General features: G+C 36.4%; 3 protein-coding genes across 3 annotated transcripts; 2 read left to right on the top strand and 1 right to left on the bottom strand.

Annotated features, from left to right (window-relative positions):
* The first annotated feature begins 4,380 nt into the window (after positions 1-4,380).
* LOC147924806 (uncharacterized) lies at positions 4,381-5,688 on the top strand. The gene is made up of 3 exons (XM_087496964.1): positions 4,381-5,139; positions 5,224-5,413; positions 5,492-5,688. The coding sequence occupies exons 1-3, from the start codon at positions 4,381-4,383 to the stop codon at positions 5,686-5,688; spliced, it is 1,146 nt and encodes a 381-aa protein (XP_087353090.1).
* Positions 5,689-9,852: 4,164 nt separating this feature from the next.
* Positions 9,853-12,877, bottom strand: LOC147924805 (uncharacterized). Its single transcript, XM_087496963.1, has 7 exons — positions 12,399-12,877; positions 12,029-12,347; positions 11,783-11,942; positions 11,333-11,691; positions 10,429-11,060; positions 10,237-10,336; positions 9,853-10,152 (listed from the first exon to the last, which is right to left on the bottom strand). Exons 1-7 carry the CDS (start codon positions 12,875-12,877, stop codon positions 9,853-9,855), a joined length of 2,349 nt encoding a protein of 782 aa, XP_087353089.1.
* A 2,232-nt stretch (positions 12,878-15,109) lies between these two features.
* On the top strand, positions 15,110-15,791 carry LOC147924804 (uncharacterized). The gene is made up of 3 exons (XM_087496962.1): positions 15,110-15,244; positions 15,331-15,601; positions 15,676-15,791. Exons 1-3 carry the CDS (start codon positions 15,110-15,112, stop codon positions 15,789-15,791), a joined length of 522 nt encoding a protein of 173 aa, XP_087353088.1.
* Positions 15,792-18,198: the final 2,407 nt, after the last annotated feature.

The raw sequence follows: 18,198 nt of genomic DNA, 5'->3' as shown, positions 1-18,198 counted from the left end.
CGAGGAATGCCAAGTATACGTCTCCTCCGATGACGAAGACGATGATTCCAGTTCATCTTCTTCATTATCCCAGAACGATTCGGCTCCATGGCCTCAGAGTTTTTGGTAATATCAAAATACTCTCAAACCAATAACTCTTTTTTTTTGACAAAATCATTGATTAAACAAGAGAATACTGTGCAATATTTTTTGAGAAAGTTTGAAAGATTTTATGAGAGATTTTACAAGATTAGGAAAAACAAATCAGCAAGATTTTAAAAAACTTTCTAAACAATCTCTTGAGAACGAAACGAGGGTTGAGAAATCACCGATAATGAAGGGCTGTTTGGGAGAAAAAGAAACAACTGATCGGAGGTGGGAAAGTGAAGAGATGGCGGAGGAATTGGGTGGAGAAGAAGAGTGAAGGCCGTCGAAACGAAGACCGGAGAAGTGAGGCCCTGATGCCTTCTCCATCGCGTAGTCTATCGAAGAAGAATCCTCCGGCATTGAACTCCGATGAATCGGCGGTGGCAGGATTTGGATTTTTATTGTTTTTTTGTGTTTCTGGCGAAGAACCAAAGCGTTCGTCCCGTAGTGAAGACACTGACAAGTAACAACAACGAATCTGTTCAACACAAATATCAAAACACCTTTGTCTCACTCACTCCCTCTGACTAATTTGATATTTTTATTTTTATAATAATATTTTTGTACTTATATTTAGTTTTTAGGAATAAATTTTACTATATTAAATGTTGTGTTAAATTTAGGCTTTTTTTTAACAACTTGTTAATTTTTTAGCTTTATATATATTTATAGTTACAATAATTTTTGGTACTTATATTTAGGATTGATGAATAAATCTTATACTTTCGGTTAATTTAGGCTTATTTACTTATATTGGAATATTTGCACTCTAACACACTTTTTTCAAAAGTATTTGCCATGTGACACACTTTCTACTATTTGGACACTTTCTCTATGTCTACTAACTATCATATCCTTTCACTATAACTCTATTTACAACAATGCCATCAAACTATAAATCTCTCTCTAGTTATCCAATTCACATGTTTCTTTTTCATTATTTTCTCTCTCTTTCATTGTTTAAATAAATATATAATTTTTGTTAGTTGGAAAGTGTAGGCACACAAATATATAATTTTTGTTAGAGAAGCAGAAATTTTTTCTAAATGAAATAAAAAAATGGTGTATTATGTCATACAAATCATGAACATGTGGACATGTTTAGATGGATAATTTTAGTTAACACTTGGTTATATAATTTTTTCAGTGAAATCTTTCTCTTAAGCTCAAAGGATTGAGGCGCCGGATTCCAAGTGTTTCTAGCACAAAAACCAGTAATATAATTTCCAAATCTTTCTTTACCAGTTAAGAACAACATCAATAAATTTGGAAATTTATAAAAAAAACTCTAATACAAGAAGTCAAAATTTTGGCCTAATTTAAGGTTCAGGGTTTACAGGTTGGGGTAGGTCAATTTCATGTTTTCTAGTAAAAAACTTCAGATTTGGCTACATTTGTTAAAATTGCTATGAAATTAAATTTCTGATTATAGTTTAGGATCTAAAGTTTAGGATTTAGGGTTTAGGGCTTAGTATAAGATATAATGAACGGTTCCATGCTTAGATATTTAGGGGATATGATGAGGTTAAAATTGTTTGATAGTTAACAATGACTACTTCACCAAAACAAAAGTAGTTTTTAGTGGACGTGTATAATTTATCGTCCATGTGGACTTAATTTTATGGACATGAAAGATTAAAATTGTTTGATAGTTAACCATGACTACTTTATCAAACCACAATTTTTTTAATTAATTAGGTATTCATATGTTTTTTTCTCTGATCATCCAAAAATAAGTATCCATCTATGCATGTTAACCATCCACATAATAGTGAACAACATCAATGAATTTGAAATTTATAAAGAATGTAAGGCAAGAATGAAAAAATTTGGCCTAATTTAAGGTTTAGGATTTAATGGTTGGGGTAGGTCAATTTCATGTTTTCTAGTAAAAGATCTTCAGATTTGGTTATAGTTGTTAAAATTGCTACAAAATTAAATTTGTGATCATGGTTTATGATCTAAGGTTAAGGTCTGAAGTTTAGGATTTAGGCTTTAGGGTTTAGACTCTAGGGTTTATGATTTAAGATTTAGGGTTTAGGGTTTAAGGTTTAGGGTTTAGGGTTCAGGGTTTAGGGTTTAGAGGTTTAGGGTTTAGGGTTTGCGGTTTATGGTTTAGGGTTTGAGGTTTAGTATAGGTTAAAATTGCTATGAAATTAAATTTATGATTATTATTATGATCTAAGGTTAAGGATTATAGTTTAGGATTTAGGCTTTAGGGTTTAGGGTTTATGGTTTAGGGACGTGTATAACTCATCGTCCATGTGAACTTGATTTTAGAATAAGTATAGTATCCACATAATTAGACATTTTTAGTGGACGTGTATAACTTTAGTTTATGGACAAAAATAAGTATCCACATAAATAACAAATAAGTATCCACATAAATAGTTTTTGGTGGACGTGTATAACTCATCGTCCATGTGGACTTGATTTTAGAATAAGTATAGTATCCACAAATAAGTATCCACATAATTAGATTTTTTTAGCATCCACATAACAATCAACAAATATTCCATTATAATTGGATAATATATATTGTTTGATAGTTAACAATGATTATTTTACCAAAACACAAGTATAACTCATCTTCCATGTGAACTTGATTTTATGGACATAAAATATTTTATGGATTTGTCACAAATAATAAAAACCATTCCATTGAAACTATTAGTATCCACAAATAAGTATCCACATAATAAGACAGTTTTTGCATCCACAAAATTGTAGTTATGTATTATAATTATTCACTTTAAATATAGTAAAATGGATCTTAAATGTAGAAAAAATAAAATTATAATGAATCATAAAAACAAAATCAAAAATATATGTCATAATAATTAGATAAAATGATTACAAAGAGAAAGAGAAAAAAAAGTGAAAAAGGAAGAAGAAAGAATAAGAAGAAGAGAGAGATGCAAATTTTTTTTGTTTTTTTTTTTCAACCATTCTAAGCCATTAGATCCAAATTAGTAATTGAATCCAATGGTCTAGGATGCCACCAATTACACACTCATCTCTAGCCGTCGGATCAAATTCTTAGTTAGAATCGGACGGACCTTAATATAACTGCTTTTTTTCTCTCTAGTTACACATATGTTTACATGATTAGGGCTAAGAGACGAATACATACTTCACCGGGTGTGTATTTGTCTTCTTATATAAGCAGCGAACAAACACAAATGGATTATCCATATTGTGGCTTTTCGAAACGTCGTGACTGCATTCCATACAGATACATCGCATTTAGATAATTAACACGTGTAACTGCCGGTTAAGCGAAGACGATACATCGCATGCACTACTTAATTGTGACCCTATGGTCGACGTTATATATTGGCGGAAAATATATTGGTTCATTTAACAAACCAATTCAATGTAAAACTTTATAAAACATCAAGGAATAGTGAATGCTGGTTTAGCCTCACTAATAAAGGCTGATATATAGTGTAATTTAAATGAACCAATAACGTTGAAGAACTGTATAATTTGAATAAAAATATTAAAGAAAAGCTCAACCGTTGCACTGTTTAAAAAAATATATTTTAAAATTGTTTAGTAGTAGAGGCAAAATCTTCGTTCTTGGTAAAAGACGGAAAACTGAGGCCTCAGTTGCGACGGCGCATTTGGATGTCCGATAGGCTTGTTTCCATCCTAAGTTTTTGAATTAAGGTGTTTAGATCTGGGATAAGTTCTACAAGAGGAGCAAGAATAGAAGTCGGCGACGGAATATTTACGGAAGAAGAGATTACGGAGGTTGGGTGAAATCAGAAAAAGGCGACTAGTTTCGATCCCTCTTTCATCACCGGTGTTGATTCAGAAGGTAAGTGTTTCTCTTGACTTCTTCCTTTAAATTAGAAGAGAGATTGTACCCCCAAATTCTATATTAGGTTGGAAGAATATATAGCAAATACATTTAAGAATCGATTTGAGTAGCCCAGGTCATGAAATCGATGAATAGTTGTATATTTGTGGCGGGCAGATGATAAATAACCCTAATCGTCAACAGAATTGAGCTTTGGTTGACATTGGTATTTGGGTTAATTGGTTTAGTGTACGTACATACTAATATGTACGTTACTTCTTGGTGATAGGATGGATCCCGAAGAAGTAGAGATCGTTCCTCAATTGAGCTTGGATCTACTGAGGAGGTTATTTGCTCTTGACCATTACCCTCTCTAAACCAAGATAAATGCGTATTCAAAACCGGAATATCTTTCTACAATATCGAGGGTGCTGAGTGGAACAAAAGAAATGGAAAACTTGTTAAAGTCTCCATTTGGGCAGCTTTTTCGTATCCCTGCAAACAAGACCTCGTTCTCCGGTAAACTAGTTCATGGATTTGTTTGCCGTCAATTGGTAACCAAAAAGCGGCACGAGATGTGGATTGTGTTTGGAGGCAATCCAATCAAGTTTGGATTACAGGAATTTGCAGAGTTGACAGGTCTCGAATGTGGAAATTATCCAAAAAAGAGAGATGTGAAAAGAGCTACAAAAACGGATAAAGGATGTAAGACTGTTTGGGAAGTACTATTCGGGGAAAACAAAAAACCAACGATCTCCGAGTTGGTAAAAAGGTTGGAGACTGAGGAAATGAAAACGTGGCAGAAACTAGCTTTAGCTCTGATAATAATAGTTGATGGAGTTCTAACATGCGTCACGCAACTAGTAAAACCAGATCCGAAGACAGTGGAGATGACCAAGAATATTGATTTTTTTTTCAAATATCCATGGGGAAGGTTGTCATTTGAACGGACGCTGGAGACTATTACAGGATTTAAATGTCCAGCAAACATAGACAGCTTAGTAAAAATTTTCAAGCAACAATCAGTTGTTGTTCATGGATTTCCTCTAGCACTCCAGCTGCTGGCTTTTCAATCAGTCCCAGAACTTGCAAGATTAGTACCATCTGACGTTCAAGATCAGAAGTTTAATGAAAGATCGATCCGCAATCTGGCTAAACTGCGCCCAATCAAGACAGCAGACATCTTCGCATGCGAGGCTGCTAAAGAGGTATGTACTTGGTTGATATAATACGTAAACGACTTGAAACTATAAGTTTCGTAAAATTTATATATTTTTGTAACCATATTATAGGTGGTTATTAGACGGATGGTTGGTAGTGGGGAGCATTGTGATAGTAGAGAATTGGCATGGCGTGACGAAGAGGAAGACCATCAAGTTGACAACATTGAAAATCTTATTAAAGCTGGCCACAAATGGGATGAGGCGATATGGATGGGAGGTGATGATAGGTGTCCAAAACAGACACGTCCGGAAGAGAAAGGTTTGTTGACATTTATACATTACAAAGGGCTTCATTTTACAATTTTTTTTTAAAATTACTGGTTAATTGGTGATATAGTTACAGTTGACTGTCGAAAGAGGAAAAGAGCAGACACCGCAACAATTGACAATAAGAAAGAGAAGAGCACACGGAGACATGATGTGCGACCGGGGGGTACGCCCGTTGTTGATGAACGTTTGGACGATGACCAATTTGAAAGGTATGCGGCGGAACTAAGCCGGTTCTACAGGAAACAAGAAGCACTGATAAAGTAAAATCAGGCAAACATGAAGGTTTTCGTACGTACAGAGATCCGCAAGGAGATAAGAGCTGCACTATTGGAGCTTAAAAGAAACGAATATGGGGAACCTTCATATGCTTTGCATACAGATTCAGAGAAGAAGTATACAAAAAAAAAAGGGAAAACTAAAAAGTTTCGAAGAATGAGTTCAGTAATGGTTATGAAAAAAAAGGGAGAGAAGGTCAGAAACAGGGGATGCGCTGATACTGCTAAGGTTGATATGACAAATAGCTTAAGGGTTGTAATTTTTTAACTACTTACATATATTAAATTATGTTGCTATCGTGGTGTGCACAGGGTGATCGGAATACTGATGGTTCGAAGGATGCCATAGATGGTCAACACTTTGTCAGTGGTGATTCTTCAGTTGGAGGCCAGGTAATGGACAACAAGATCCTCTTTAGAATGCGATTCAATCAAATTAATGTGGGTGTTTTTGTTTATGCACCTATCATATACGCTTTATATATTTGACTATAGGGTACAACCCGTAGTCATATTAATGGGTGGGTAACCGATAATTACGACTGTGGCATGAACGAACTATCCCCGGACAATGGAGTTAATGAGTGTCGCCAAGATTATGGCGCGGGGGACATTGATGTGGAGCTATCACCAACTAAAACCGTATCCAATGTAAGTATTTGACACGAAATAGAGATTACAACACTATATTCGTAATAAAGCATTGTCCACGTTTAATTGAACAGATATTGCTGCAGCTGAATACTAAAATGGAACCTGATCTGCATTGTAACAAAATGGTAGGTCAGGAAGTAACCATAAAAGGGATAACCATCTGTGGGTTTCATATATATTTGGTTATTTATTTATCTCCTCCAATCTAAACGTGTAAAAATGTATTTTGTACCAAGTTCTTAAAAGTTTTATTATTTTGAATAGGTGGATGGGGAAGAACTGCATCAAGAAGGTGGAAAAGTCGAGTGGTTTAACAGTAACGGAGGGGACATAAGACGTCAGGAAGTTGACGCTCAACAAGAGGCAAGTGTCTAAATTTTGTGATTTCGATTATTTGTGACATTAGTGTACGTAAGTATGAATCTATGTGCGTAGATCTTATTAGGCCGAAGTCCAAGCACTACAAAAGGAAAGCGATGTCGAGGAGGGCTGTAACAAAACTGATGGACATGTACAAATAGAAACTACAGTTGACGATCAACCACTGGCAAGTGTCTAATTTTTTTTTTTAATTTCTATAATTTGTAAAATATATAGTGTCTACTTAGATGGTCTAGTGTACGTCAAAATGAATCTATGTATGTACATCATATTAGGACGGAGAGCAAGCAATGCACGAGGAAAGCGATCTCGAAGAGGGCTGTAAAGAAACTAGAGGTCAAGTAGAAAATAAAAGTCCAGGGGAGGAATGTATTCCCAGTGACCCAGATATTTTAGTGCCGCGGTCGGTTATTGTTGTGGATGAAACAGGATGGGCAGAAGAAGTGATGATGGAGATACGTGCGAATCAACCATCCGAAGCAATAGTGATAAATGCAGGGTCGGTTTCATACGACCCGATGGAAGATGTTGATAATGGGAAATTCGCCAAATTCACTGAGTTGATAAAACAAGATAACGAGTAAGTGTAGTATATATTACTCAGATGACATAATTGGTCACGTTCAACCATTGATAGAGTATATTTATAATTACAAAATTTCGCAGGTTACACCACATTTTCGGATTCCGCAAGGCAGATAGCATATTCTTCTCTACTCTTATATCGGGCCAAAAATGGGTCCATAGTCAGGTACATATTTTTCACTTTAACTACACGATTTAGGTGTGTTCGTGGTTTCTTGTTGGATTTAAATTCGACCGATTTGCGTTTAACTGCATCTACAGCACATGGAGATGATTGCCCTAACGCTATGGCACAAAAACGGAGAAGAAATAATAAAACAAAGGACCGTAATCTTGGACTCCGTTCTCTTTTACGAGTTGACAAGAAGGTTCCAAGCATTCAACAGGTCCAAGACGAAACAAAATTTCAGGTGGGAAAAAGTACTCATTGACATCGTCAATGGGGAATGGATGCACCACGAACCAAGGTTGAAGTGGGTTACAGATGTCGACGTTATATATGCTCCAATGAACTGGAAATCTACGCATTGGGTAGGAGTGGGCATAAATCTTAAAACGAGACATGTTTCCATTTACCATCCTTTGATGACCTCCGCCAGAGAAACTCTTGCAATGTCCCGGATCAAGCCGGTGATTATGATGCTACCGTACCTACTTCAGAGGGTTATCGATCTCAATTACCCTCTCGATCCATTTACCGCTGAAAGGGTTAGCCAAGTAGGACAAAACTTGAGGACGGGAGATTGTGGTCCTTTTACTATGAAGTTTTTAGAACTGTTGAGCATGGGTAAACCGATGACTGATTGCTTGAAGATCACCGACAACAATATTGACAATTTCCGAAAGAAGTTCGCGATGGACGTCTACGAAGCTGGTATTGGCCCGATAAATTAAGTAGCGAATAAACATTCTTCCTGGTTGTACTTATTACTTTCACGCAGGTGGTCCATATGATCCGTAACAGTCTGTTAGGATGATTATGGTTCGCTGACTTTGAATACAATTTAATTGCCTCACTCATCATATCATAGGATTGCCAGTAGGGACAAGTTAGTGTGCTCAAAATGGAGAGAAACTAAGCACCAACCATGCACCTAAAAATAAAGTCTATAACGTTAGAGAATCGATTGTACGTACGTACACATATGAATATACGTACGTGTGTACACAAACCATAATAAGGCCGTTACTTAGTTGATGGTACGTACACAGATGAATATACATATGTGTGTACATAGACCATAATAAGGCCGTTACTTAGTTGATGGTACGTACACAGATGAATATACGTACGTGTGTACACAGACCATAATAAGGCCGTTACTTAGTTGATGGTACGTACACATCTGATAAAGGCCTAACATATACTAATACTGGTTAGAAAGACGTCATAATGATACATATCTAGACCCTGCAATATACAAAAAACACTACACCTAAAGAGGGTTTACAAACAAACGATAGGAGCTATGTGAGTGACCAGACCTCGGATAATCTAAGAACGACATCCTCAAATCCCACATGTTACCAAAAAAAATGACCAAACACACATCTTCTATTAGCAACACGCGTAAAACCAATCTTTAATTTTTCAAAATCATACTGCTCCGGTAATGTACATGGAACCTAACTTCTTCAACTTTTTGATACCGAGTTGAACTCAGCTTCCGGATAATCTAATGTCTCCGACGTAGCATCTAGTTGGAGAAAGCAGTCTCGGTCTGGGACCTCATCAAACACGTATGCACCAAGTTTCATCCTAATAGAAGGCATGGCCGCATCACATAGGCCTGTGTAATTAAGTCCAAGAGCTATACACTCTAAGCACTTCAACGTGTACACACCACAGTCACCTTGTTGATAGTTCTGTGGGAGTGTTTTCACCCGGTAGTAACTAAATGCCGCCGCCCCGATATTCTCATTTTTGTACCTCCGGTTATACGCTTGATAGGAGCTATGTGAGTGACCAGACCTCGGATAATCTAAGAACGACATCCTCAAATCCCACATGTTACCAAAAAAAATGACCAAACACACATCTTCTATTAGCAACACGCGTAAAACCAATCTTTAATTTTTCAAAATCATACTGCTCCGGTAATGTACATGGAACCTAACTTCTTCAACTTTTTGATACCGAGTTGAACTCAGCTTCCGGATAATCTAATGTCTCCGACGTAGCATCTAGTTGGAGAAAGCAGTCTCGGTCTGGGACCTCATCAAACACGTATGCACCAAGTTTCATCCTAATAGAAGGCATGGCCGCATCACATAGGCCTGTGTAATTAAGTCCAAGAGCTATACACTCTAAGCACTTCAACGTGTACACACCACAGTCACCTTGTTGATAGTTCTGTGGGAGTGTTTTCACCCGGTAGTAACTAAATGCCGCCGCCCCGATATTCTCATTTTTGTACCTCCGGTTATATGCTTGTATCAAGCATGGGATCATTTTTGCGAACGGCTTGCATTTCTTTTGTAGACTCTCGTCGGTTCTACCGCTGTTTATGCTATCATAAACTCTTAGCCTTTGCTAGACTAAGTCAGCTTCGATGGCTACCCAATGGTTGTTATCGAGGTTGTATGGGAAGAGCAGGGTGTCTACATCGTCAACCCACACCTTGTGTGTCATTCCGTATTTTGGCAGCCTCCCCACGTACGTCTCAAAACAAGCTTCTCCAAAAACCCATTTATTAGAGGCTTCCATTTGAGGGAATTCGTATGCCCACGTACTAACAAACAAAGGATCAAGAAAAGCAATACGATCTGTTTTATATGGGGATGGCGTTTGCGTCCCCCTAATACGGAACATATGCATACATGTAACCATGTGCTGCAACACGAGTGACATCTATCATACATTAGTATACCATAGTTAACTGCGTCAAATGTTATGGAACAAAACTACGAAGCTTACCGCATCCCATAACCAGCCGAATGTTGTAGTTGGCCACAATTGTTTAGGGGTCAGGAGGCGAAAATAAAATTCGGCATTTCTAGTGCAAGGTACTTTAGCCCTGAATACCAAAACTAACAAATCAGTTATAAATCGTAGTCCTCAAATCCGAAAATAGACACTAATTATATACAACTCTAAATGAAGACTTACAAATCATCAGTTAGGAAGGACATCAGCTTTGCAATTTTCTCAGGACTTGCCTCAATAAAAGGATCGTAGACTGCGGGAGATAGGACTACAATGTGGCTTTCACGTCGGGTAATCAATGCAGCTCGCATTGATTCGTCATTAGGGCTTAACCCTATGTTAGTGCCCACTGGATCTACTAATTGAAGATCAAGCTCTCTTGAGGGAGGAAACACCTTTTGTAACAAATGTGCAAAATACCTGGCTTTCTCCTTATCTTTCAGTGTATGAGATGATGCAGGAGTACTGGTCCCCTCGGTTAAATCCACAACAGATTCACACTTTCGATCCGACAAGCCAGGGTTACCACCACTTACCGGATGGATAAAATTAATAGGAACGGGTTGAGCACCTGCTCCATCTACTTTGTCATTATACTTTGCTCTTTTATCACCTTCCTCTGTCTCCCAACTTTGTACTCTTTTGCGACGCTGTACACTGTCGACCATCTGCTCTGGAATTCGCTCTACACTCGCGGCTGCGTTGTCCTCTGGTTCGATTTTAATACTCCCAGACCACATGACCTTATCCTTAATGGCTAACCGATTCCTAACACAACTAGCAAAATTATAACCATCCTTGTCCGAATGCTTTATCTGATATAGCCATGACTTGAAAAAAGACATGTATTTGACGTTATATACAAGACATTTGAAATATAATATGACGCTGTTCAACTAGAGACAAAGTATACAAATTGCTAAATTGTGTGTACGAAAAAAAAATCATATATCAAAATAATTACAAAATTATACAACTTCACAATACTGAAATTAATATTTTTTGCTCGAATAGATAAATACAAAGACTTCATACTGAACAATAGATATATAATAACAATTTTATCAATACGGTACGCAGATCATACCTCCTCTATTTTTGGTTCGTCATTTCTTAATGTACGAGGTCCTTGCGTATGCGCTCCTCCATCCGTTGAGTTGATAACAACTTTCTTCAATAGTTGAACGTCACTCTCAAAGTTACCCATCCTACTCTCCATACCTTGAAGTTTGAACACAACTTCCGCTATTGCTCTAGAAAACGATATCTGAATATTATCCATTTTCGCCCCTAGTGTTTCAACCATAGTAAATAACCTTCCACTACCATCTTCACCCTGCACACCTGAATGCTTATCTCCAGACGCCTTCTCTGCTGCACATTTGTCCCCAACACTTTCTTTCTGCTCCTTCGCATTATTGGAGACATTATGGATGCTGGTTGGGGCTGTTTCAACGAAATCATCGTCACTTACCCCTGCAACAGGTTGCCTCCTCTCCCTCTTCTTTGTATGTTCCCCCTTCCTTTTTTTTAACACAATCCCATTCTCTTTCATCCACTTCGCCATTGATCACGTCTAACAGCAGATTATCCAGTTTCTTCTTCAAACCTTCCCCTACACCATACACAGAATACTGTCCTGGCCAATTTGGATATATGAACTCTAAAGGTTTAGGTACTAAATGCTTTACCTGAAGCTGCATTTCAGATCACATAACTTTTAATATTCTATCACAAAGAAAAAAATGCAGACAAATAATGTATACGTAAATTGAAGGCATACCTCCCCATTATTAAGGAGTTTGCTCCCGGATATGAAGGCTTCAATATCCTTCCTTGGCCTCCCTCCTCTCCACCTTAACAGAGGTAAATCTACACCTTCTCTTACATTCCCGTAGCTAGCCCCCAGCACCTTAACGCTCTCAAATGCCCATATCAGCAATACATGGACACATCCATGGAGGGTATAAGCATTGTTAGGTAACCCAAGGACTTTGATGGAATCAACTAAACTCTTGAATCCAACCCTACCCCATTGAAAACTCTCAAATGCTTCTTCATTCAACGCCCTTTTTGCGTATTCCAGAGGTATCCTACTGTTCCTTGATAAACCAAGCACTCCAACATGAACAAGATACAACCGAACAATCTACGTCTTCATTTCATCAGACCACCCACGGCAGCTTCTCAAACCGTCAACTAGCTCCTCCCAGTTGGGTCCATTAAAAGCTTTTACCTTTAAAGCCGTCCATAAAGGTGTATGATCGACTTCACACTCTGTTTCATCAATCATCTCACAATTCAAACCACTTATTTCTTCATATTCATAGAGAGAGAACCTCAGCGGCTTTCCTCCAACCAAAAACCATACCTCCAACGGAATGTCTATTGCCAATTGATTGGATAATAAATAATGAATGGTCTTCCCACAAAACAGGTAGTCGGATTCCGCTAGATCCAATAAAACTCCCAGCTGCGAATTCTTTCTTATTTTGTCGTACACCTCATGAACAACTAAGCCTTTCAAACCAGCAAGATTGGACAAACTACAATCATGGTGCATGCTTCTCATCGGCAGTGGAAAATTACCAACCCCATACAGCCTACTTGGATACCTCTTGCTTGACCCCATATCTACGACAGAAGCTTTAGTTTTGTTATTAATTCAATATCACAAAACATTTGTTGCTTAGATTAGTTACGAAGCAACATGAAGTCACACAAATATCTTCCGAAAAACAGAGTTCAACAACATACAGAAATCTAACATGAATTTCGTCAGAAATTACCTTCCACAAAATACAAGGCCTACTATGTAATACTCGAAATCTTAGAAAACAGTAAGCAATAGAGACTAAACCATGATATAGAAATTTACCTTAGAGCAAATCGCTATATTTCCCTACTCCTGTACTTCAAACCACCTCACCGTCAGTGGTCCTCCAGCCAAACGTCCTCCACACAGATTCTTTTCACGCCGCAAGCTATCCAAATGGTTACTAAAAATAGACGATCTCAACCCAACTATCGTAAGACAAACAACACAAAGATTCAAGGGATCGACTTAGGTTTATGATCTTTTTATTTTCCCCTTTTAAGTTCTTCGTTTTAAAAGAGAATGGCAGAAAACGTAATAAAACACACAACTCAGGTACAGAAGTAATTTGCAAACTTTTATGTGTTATTCTAGTAAGTCGAAAATCTCAACGTGTTAGTCTAGTAATAAACCTACTTTTATGTAATATTCTAGGTAATTTCCCTATATATAAAAGTAAGGTTTTGGTCTCTCCTTATTGGTTGATTTTTATTTAATGTTTTCTAATTTTTTTTATTTGCTTTCTAATTGCTTTAAACAATACTATTTAAGACCCAATAAACACAATACATTTAACTCACACATTAAAATAAAATTATAACTGAAAATAAAATAAATTATGCATTAATCATATTCTACCACTCAATTTTATTCAAACACAATAAATTACTATTATAACTCCATAATTCTACGTGTAACTTCCATCATTTCTTATCATATAAATAAGCATTCTCTTAATATCTCATTCTCTCATATTGGCATTCTTTTACTATCTCATTTTCACATTCTCTCATTCTCTTTTACAATACCTTAAATCATTTTTCGTTTTTTTTGTTATTTTTTATTTCTTATTTTTGTTGTATGGGTTGTAAAAACAAATGAAATATCATTGTAAATTTTTTAATGTTAAATTTTAATTTTAGAGACTACATGATATATATTTTACATTGTTCTTATTTTAAAAGATTTATCTCCATTATCTAATTTGGATTATTATCTTATAAGTAATCATTCTTTCCTCCTCTCCCACCAATATCAAATGTTGTTATATCTCATATGTGTTGTAAGAGTTTGATTCTATATTTTAATTTAGAAAGTATTATATATATATATATATATTACATTGTTCTATTTTTTAAAGATTCATCTCCATTATCTAATTTGGATTACCATCTTATAGTAATCATTCTCTCCTCCTCTCCTACCAATATCAAATGTTGTTATATCTCATATGTGTTGTAACTTGTAAGAGTTTGATTCTATATTTTAATTTAGAAAGTATTATATATATTTAACATTGTTTTCAATTTAAATTTAATTTATATATATAAAAAATATTTCTTTTATATTTCTTGCCTTTCTAATCTATTCATATTTATTTTTTAAATTTGCATAGTTAAATTTAAATTCACATATGTTGGTTTTAACAAAAAAAAATCAACTTTATTTGAGAATTAGATGTTCCTATTCATTTTTAAACGATCAATGTGTAACATAATATATATATAAGCATTTTGCCTTGCAATCACAAGTTCCATTTCCATTGCTTAACTTCATGGTTGAACTATAATATATGTGGTTCTATTTAAAGGAACAACAACATACTTATTTAATATATTTAATAAGAGCAGATGATTAATGAAAAATAAAATTCAATCATGTGTGGTGGCTACTCCAACGACGGTGGATACTACTGGCTTTCATCAAGTGAAATCTCGGTGGTCGTTTTCTTCTTCTAAGAGAAGCTTTGGCCTTGTTTCCATAATCTTTTTTATTTATTTCCTTAGTCATTTAGTCTGCTTGATGAAAAAATCAACAGCATAATAATACAATATCATGAAGACTTAACGTTTCCATGAGCACATATCACATTATCAAAAACATAAATATAAATGGGAGATTTGCACTAAGACACACTTTTACTAAAAGTATGTTAATTTGACACACTTTCTGACCAAAAGACACTTTTTGGCCAACATTTATACTGTTCACGTGATTTTTAGACTATTTTAAATATCACCCGCAAATTAAACATAAGTGCAAAAAGTTATGGTGCATTTCGACAGGCTATCCGATCTCCAGACGTGGCGTTCTGATTGGAAGGTTTCTGTTAAGATCATCCGCAAGTGGAGAAAGAGAGAAGCGAACATCGTCACATTTGAAATGGTTGTTTCGGATGTTTTCGTAAGTGACTCGTCTCATCATCATATTATATACACTTAATATTAAATGATTCATACATCATGGGCCTGCTTTTTCCCGCACCGTAGGGAGATAAGATGCAGGCAACAATCAGCGAGGACCTGTTGCCCCAGTTCTGTACGGGGATTGAGGAGGGTTTGTGGAAAACCTTCTCAAATTTCATCGTCACTGACGATACATACGCGGTGAAGGTCGTGGCTTCCAACTACCGGATCAAATTCACTGCTAACACGGTTGTGGACAACATTCGTTGCTTGTCGACCAATCACTACATCGACTACGTCCCCTTCGACAAAATTTACGAACGATGGTCTCCTTGGACCCAGAACTGCTGCTTAGGTAACGTTGCATTCTGTTGTTCCGTTTTTTAATATCATATCCAGTACCATAATTCTAATGACATGACATCATAGACACCATGGGGCAAGTTACTCACGTCGAACGAAGAATATTGGTGGACGATCCAACTGCTCCACGGTTTGCCGAGAGAACCCGGTTGATACGGTTTTCATTGACGAATCTTGAGTGAGTCGTTTTCGCGATTATTACCTTTCACACACTTTAAAGATATAACAGAATATTAACGTAAGGTGTCTCTGTGGGTAGGAGTCATCACTAGCAATGTGTGGGTTATGATGAAATGGTCGATGATTTCGCCCGCAATTTTTGGCTATGCGGAGGCAAACCAGTTGTAGTCTTGCGAGTTTGGAGAGCCAAGTTTAAGGATGGAGGTACGGATTACGACAATTCAATCACCTTTTAAATATAAGAGTGCTACATAAAACTAATTTTGGTTACCCTTTTTCCTTATTTTTCCACACCGCAGGAGGGATGGCAGTGGTTAGTCAACCGGGTGTCTCTAAAGTGATATTTGAACCACCCTTCCCTGAGGTTAGATATTTCAAACTCTGGTTGGAATACTTCGACCAGCGCGAGCAGACTGACGACGATTCGTAGCCTATGTTTCCATTTGTCAATGTTGCTTACATCCCAAACTTCTAAACCACGTCGCTGAACTCTTTATATTATCTTCATTACCTACATCCCAACAATCTATCTTACGTGGATAGGAATAATTTGATGTAAAATGTTTGTGTGTATTACGCATGGTTAATTATATATTTTTATTTTTATTTGGTAAGCATCTTCCTAATACTGCTGCTCTTTAATGTTATTTTTATTTTTATACTGCCAACCTTTAATTATATATTTTTATTTTTATTTGGTAAGCATTTTTATGTGTGCACACATGTTTATGTTTAATTTCAAGGGTTTGGTCGATAATAATAACACGTCAACATTTCAAACAGTCCTTGTTGTTAAACCAAATATAACGTTTAAAACTTGATGCTAAACCATTAAACCACAACCCAAAGTACTACTAATAAAACGAGCAAACTACTTGAAAAAATAGGTCATTGTTGCTAGTATAACCAAAGTCGCAATTAATTTGGGTAATCGAATTTCGGTTCGGTTCTGTTTGGTGATCGGACCGATCGGTTTATTAAAATCCGCAGCCATATATAAACTAAATCCTAAGCCATTAACCCTAATTTTGTTTCTCTTCTTCTAGGCCTCTGTCTCCTGCGATTCTGAGAGAGAAAAACTTCACCAGTTCATTCTTCTCCGATCTAATCAACAATCTCTATCTGTTTTATCAATTCATCATCTGCTACATACTCTTTCATTCTCTCAAATCTCAGTCGCGGTCAAAAAATAAGAGTTTTATCAGAGATTCAACCTGTAAATTTCTTTAGGGTAAGCTCTCTTCTCTTTAATTGATTCTACGTTTGATTCTTTGCTGTTCAACTGGTACTTTGTTTTCCTTGGGTTATTGTCGTTGTAAGTTTTCCACCGAAAAGATATATATATAAACTTTCTTCTTTTATCCGGTTATATAAATTATTGTTCTAATGAAAATGATTTTCATGTGGTTTAATGATGGTAGGGTAAATTGCCTGCTCAAGAACAGTCCATCTTTGCCGTCTAAGCTCAGCTCGCCGTCGTAGTTTGCCACAGCTGAACATCATCATTTCTGGAAAACCCTAATGGATCTGTCAATCTGGCCTTGTTTTAGATTACTTTAGTTTGTTTTGGGCCGGTATAATTGGGCCCATTATTATTTGGATGGTTTGTAATTCTCCTTGATAATTTAGACCATTATCTTAAATTTTTTGTTTATTCTGTTCAAAATAACCCACATTTAGGAAAATTGGGTTGAAATTCGGAATAGATTTATCATCTACTAACCGACCCGAACAAACCGTGTACCGATTGACCCGAACCGGATTAAGCGTCGTTTCATTTCGGCGAGGGTTATTCACGCATTCTCCAAAAGCTGAATTATCCCAAAAAACCCACATAAAGTGTGCAAGTTGAAAAAATTAAGAACACAACCCAAAATACTACTAATAAACTTTGGATCTACTTGGAAAAATATGACATTATCCCTAGTATAACTAAAGTCGCAACAAATATATTAGTCAGTTTTAACTCCATAGTTAATCCATCACTCTTGTTTGCAATCAACGCCTTCAGCCTTCCCAACTCCATTTAATTTTCCTTGTGCATATTTAAGATGTTAGCAATCTCCTCTGTTTGGTTCTGTAGCACTTCACGCATTTGATTCAAACTAGCCATCTTTACAATATCTTCCTTCACTGTCTTAAGTTCCTCCATCATAGCTTCATCCCACCATTTGAAAATGTGATAGTCCCCATCCTGTAAATTTTTTTAAAAATAAAAACCTCAGGGTTTGGAAATAAATCTGATGGTTATCCAACCTCAAGATCACTATAAGTGACCCAGACTAAACATTTGAACCATATGAGGACGTTATTTACCTCTCTATTTCCACATGTGTAGTAGAGCCTCCCTGGGTTTGTCCTTGTAAAAGAAGGTTGTAGGTTTAGCCTTTCACCACAGTAACAAACAGC

The sequence above is a fragment of the Camelina sativa genome, chromosome 17 (genome assembly GCF_030686135.1).
Source record: "Camelina sativa cultivar CO46 ecotype springtype chromosome 17, ASM3068613v1".
NCBI classification, from domain to species: Eukaryota; Viridiplantae; Streptophyta; class Magnoliopsida; order Brassicales; family Brassicaceae; genus Camelina; species Camelina sativa.
This window is presented reverse-complemented; position numbering and strand designations above follow the sequence as displayed.

Excerpts from the sequence above, each read along its gene's own strand:
- LOC147924805 (XM_087496963.1), bottom strand. The coding sequence starts at position 12,877 with ATGGGGTCAAGCAAGAGGTATCCAAGTAGGCTGTATGGGGTTGGTAAT. Across the intron at positions 11,692-11,782 it reads GGATGAAAGAGAATGGGATT|CCCCAACCAGCATCCATAAT; the intron begins GTGTTAAAAAAA and ends TCGTTGAAACAG. Across the intron at positions 10,153-10,236 it reads TCGGCTGGTTATGGGATGCG|CACATGGTTACATGTATGCA; the intron begins GTAAGCTTCGTA and ends CTCGTGTTGCAG.
- LOC147924804 (XM_087496962.1), top strand. The coding sequence starts at position 15,110 with ATGGTGCATTTCGACAGGCTATCCGATCTCCAGACGTGGCGTTCTGAT. Across the intron at positions 15,245-15,330 it reads TGGTTGTTTCGGATGTTTTC|GGAGATAAGATGCAGGCAAC; the intron begins GTAAGTGACTCG and ends CCCGCACCGTAG. Across the intron at positions 15,602-15,675 it reads GACCCAGAACTGCTGCTTAG|ACACCATGGGGCAAGTTACT; the intron begins GTAACGTTGCAT and ends ATGACATCATAG.
- LOC147924806 (XM_087496964.1), top strand. The coding sequence starts at position 4,381 with ATGGAAAACTTGTTAAAGTCTCCATTTGGGCAGCTTTTTCGTATCCCT. Across the intron at positions 5,140-5,223 it reads CATGCGAGGCTGCTAAAGAG|GTGGTTATTAGACGGATGGT; the intron begins GTATGTACTTGG and ends ACCATATTATAG. Across the intron at positions 5,414-5,491 it reads GACACGTCCGGAAGAGAAAG|TTACAGTTGACTGTCGAAAG; the intron begins GTTTGTTGACAT and ends TTGGTGATATAG.